We start from the raw sequence: 3,325 nt of genomic DNA on the forward strand, positions 1-3,325 counted from the left end.
ACTTATGCATCTAAGACATTAGTCAATGAAAGCTTTGTGAGTAGGAATATGTATCCAAACCAACCCTTAAAAATGAGATCTTTATGTTACTTTCTTCTTCTTTTGATATTGCGAGGAAGGTTGGGAGGGGAGATGGGTTTCAAGTATTGAACTTACTTGCCCAACTATTGAAGCCAAAGCTTAACCATTGGGCTACTCCCCCACCCCTATTTTATATCCCATTGAGCTACCAAACTACTGTTGCTCATAATGCATTGAATAATTGTAATATTTTATGTTTAGGTGGGTGGGTGGGTGTGTGTGCATGCATGCAAATGGATGCTCCTATCAAAGAAATTATTATCTTGTTTTGTTTATGGACATCAATTTAGGGAAATGAAATTGACATCTTACATGGTTGATCTCTCTCTCTCTCTCTCTCTCACACACACACACACACACACACACACACACACACACACACACACACTCAAAAACAAAAGTAAGGGATACGGGAAAAAGAAAGATGTGTATTCTAGTGGTAGCTCCCTTGCATCCCAAAAGGGAAGTACATGGTTCAAATCTAGCCAAGAAAGTGATGGCATGTTAGTCCAATACCCTCCCTCACATTTTTTTAAAAGTAAACGTTGAAGGGACGAGAAAAATTTATATATTATAGGTTGATCATGGTTAAATAGACTAGGAAGAGCAAATAAGGCTAAGGGACTAAAAGCCCAGGCTTATTTGCAGTTTATCCATGGTTGAATATTTTGTGGGCGATTAAATTGCTAATATATATCCATCCAACTTCAATGTTTGAAAAATGTGGTTTTGGTTGTATGAAAGCTTTTGAAGAGTTAATATAAATAATTATTATTGATCCCCCCCAAAAAAAAGAGAGAGAGTATACATGGTGTCAAAATTGTATAGTATTGCTTAAACAATAATGATGAAATCAGCAGCCCAACTACTACTGGTACTTTGAGAATTAATAATGTTATAGGGCCACCTTGGACTGAATAATGGAGGATGGTTAGGAGGCCACGGGTGCAACTACCAAGCAAGGGAGAGGGTGGAAACAGCAAGCTCACATGAGGAAGAAGCTTGTAGGTTGGAGACATACAGATAACAACAATAATGAAGGTGGCCACGGGCTGAATGCAAGGGTTGAAATGGCTATGGTGGGCATGAATATATATATAGCAGGAAGCGAAGGTCATTGCATGCATTGAGTTGCAGGAAGCGAAGGTCATTGCATGCATTGAGTTGCATGAGATCGAGCACGAACAGAGAAACATGGGGTCTCGAGCTGCCGCAGCCATCACCTTGGCATGGATCGCCTCTGTCTGCTTTTATGTTGATTGCAGGCAGCACAGCTTGCGCATGACTTTCTACGTGCACGACATATTGACGCCCACCAGCTTCAGCCCGCCCTCGGCCAAAGCGGTCGCGGGGCCTGCCGGCGCCAACCGCAGCAGCTTCTTCGGCTCCGTCGTCGTCTTCGACGACAAGGTGACGGTGAGCTCTGGTTTCGATTCGAAGGAGATAGGCCGCGCACGTGGATATTTCGTGGAGGACGCAGCCGACGGGCAGCCCATCAGCGTGCTCATGGCCTTCACTGTGCGCTTCACGGCGGGCGCCCATAACGGCAGCACCCTGGCCATCTTTGGCCAAGACGCCATCGCTGAGCGCCGCCGCTACTTGCCTATAGTGGGCGGAACACGCCATTTCGAGCTTTCGCGCGGCATCGCCCTCGTCCAGACTTACAAACTCGCTGGCGCTCTCAACTCCGTCCTTCGCTTCACCGTCAGTATTATATGCCCGCGCGGCACCTAAGTAACCCTAAACCCCCTCCTCTTAGCCTTTCCTATGTTAGGCTCCTCTTAGCCTTTCCTATGTTTGTGCCTTGCTTGTTATGTTGTATGTTGCCACACCTACATAATCAATCAAATAAAACTTTTCCATCCTCCATCTATCCACTCCATAATTTTTTTTGGAAATTTCGATTCGGTAAATTAGCTAAAAGAGATCTATCTTAGTTGTCTCGCAAGATGGCCAACTCATTATGCTCACAACACAAAGTGCTCTCTAAGCAAAGACTGTGAAGTTTCGAATGTTTGCTCAAGGCATCCCATTGAGATGTCGTATGGACACTCTCTATACAACCAATTCCACTCTTTACTTTGCATGCACAAATTTCCATCATGACATAGTGAATTAATACTTTCTTTTTAGAAGTTCTCTTAGCTAAACAAATTGCAAAGCATCTCTTTAAATTGTCTCAAAATTGGCAAGTATAAAAATGCACGATAGAGGAGGTACCAAATCTTGAATAACTTTAGGATGACATATTCATGAATAACTTAAATACTTAATTTTTGAAGAAGAAAAATCCATTAGAGTATTCTCGGTACATCTTGAAAAGTTAAGGTTAGCTCAAATGTGCTCACAACTATACACAACAACATAGCACAAACTTTATTTTTGAAAGTAATAAAAAAAGCCTATATTTCTCTCTCTCTCTCTCTCTCCTCATATGGAGCTGCATCCTTGGTTGTAAAGAATTTAAAATTATATGACTTTTCTAGGATTTTTATCTTCACATTCAAACTAAAATCATAGCTTCCCTTGAGTAGCCATGAGTTACCACCACTGGGATGACTGTCACTCTATTAGGATAATCCACACTTGTAAGCATGATCAAATCCACACTTGTAAGCATGCTTGATATTCCTTTTACATCTTGCGAAAGGGACAAAGATGCATGTTTGGTTGCTAGCCCCTTAAGCATGATCAAATCCACACTTGTAAACATGCTTGATATTCCTTTTACATCTTGCGAAAGGGACAAAGATGCATGTTTGGCTGCTAGCCCCTTAAGAAGAAAAACATGACATGCAAATTTCATTGCTATTGTGCGAGTAAGCACACAAATTTCATTATCTTACTCTTATTTCCATTGTGCCAACCATGAGAATAATGTTAAGCGCCATTTTGATGTGGGCTAGAGGTGGTACAGTGAACCATCTTTAGTATAGCTTGTCTTCTCAATGGAAAAATCTATATAGCTCTAATTCTATGTGGTTTTGGAAATTGAAGCAAGAGCAAAGGAGACTATGGAAAACTCAATCTCTTTTGTTTGCCTCTTTTGTATTGAAGATAGATATTTTGTAATTTAAAAAATCAAATCTAAAATTTTCCATAAATTTTTTTCCACTACAAATGTCAACTTTTACCAAAGAGTTTGAAGCCTAAGACTTTTCATAGGGAAAGGAGCCAGTACAAGCTAGTAACGGTAGAAATTGTACAAAGCTTGAAATTGAAATACTAAGCTCATTGCCTTTTC

The 3,325-nt window shown here is 40.8% G+C and overlaps 1 protein-coding gene across 1 annotated transcript; it reads left to right on the forward strand.

Annotated features, from left to right (window-relative positions):
- The first annotated feature begins 1,216 nt into the window (after positions 1-1,216).
- Positions 1,217-1,873, forward strand: LOC147616546 (dirigent protein 2-like). The gene has a single exon (XM_086777111.1). It carries the CDS (start codon positions 1,276-1,278, stop codon positions 1,813-1,815), a length of 540 nt encoding a protein of 179 aa, XP_086633237.1. The 5' UTR covers positions 1,217-1,275; the 3' UTR covers positions 1,816-1,873.
- The last annotated feature ends 1,452 nt before the right edge of the window (positions 1,874-3,325 follow it).

The sequence above is a fragment of the Cibotium barometz genome, chromosome 38, assembly GCF_041138505.1.
Source record: "Cibotium barometz isolate CiBa-2024 chromosome 38, ASM4113850v1, whole genome shotgun sequence".
Lineage (NCBI taxonomy): Eukaryota > Viridiplantae > Streptophyta > Polypodiopsida > Cyatheales > Cibotiaceae > Cibotium > Cibotium barometz.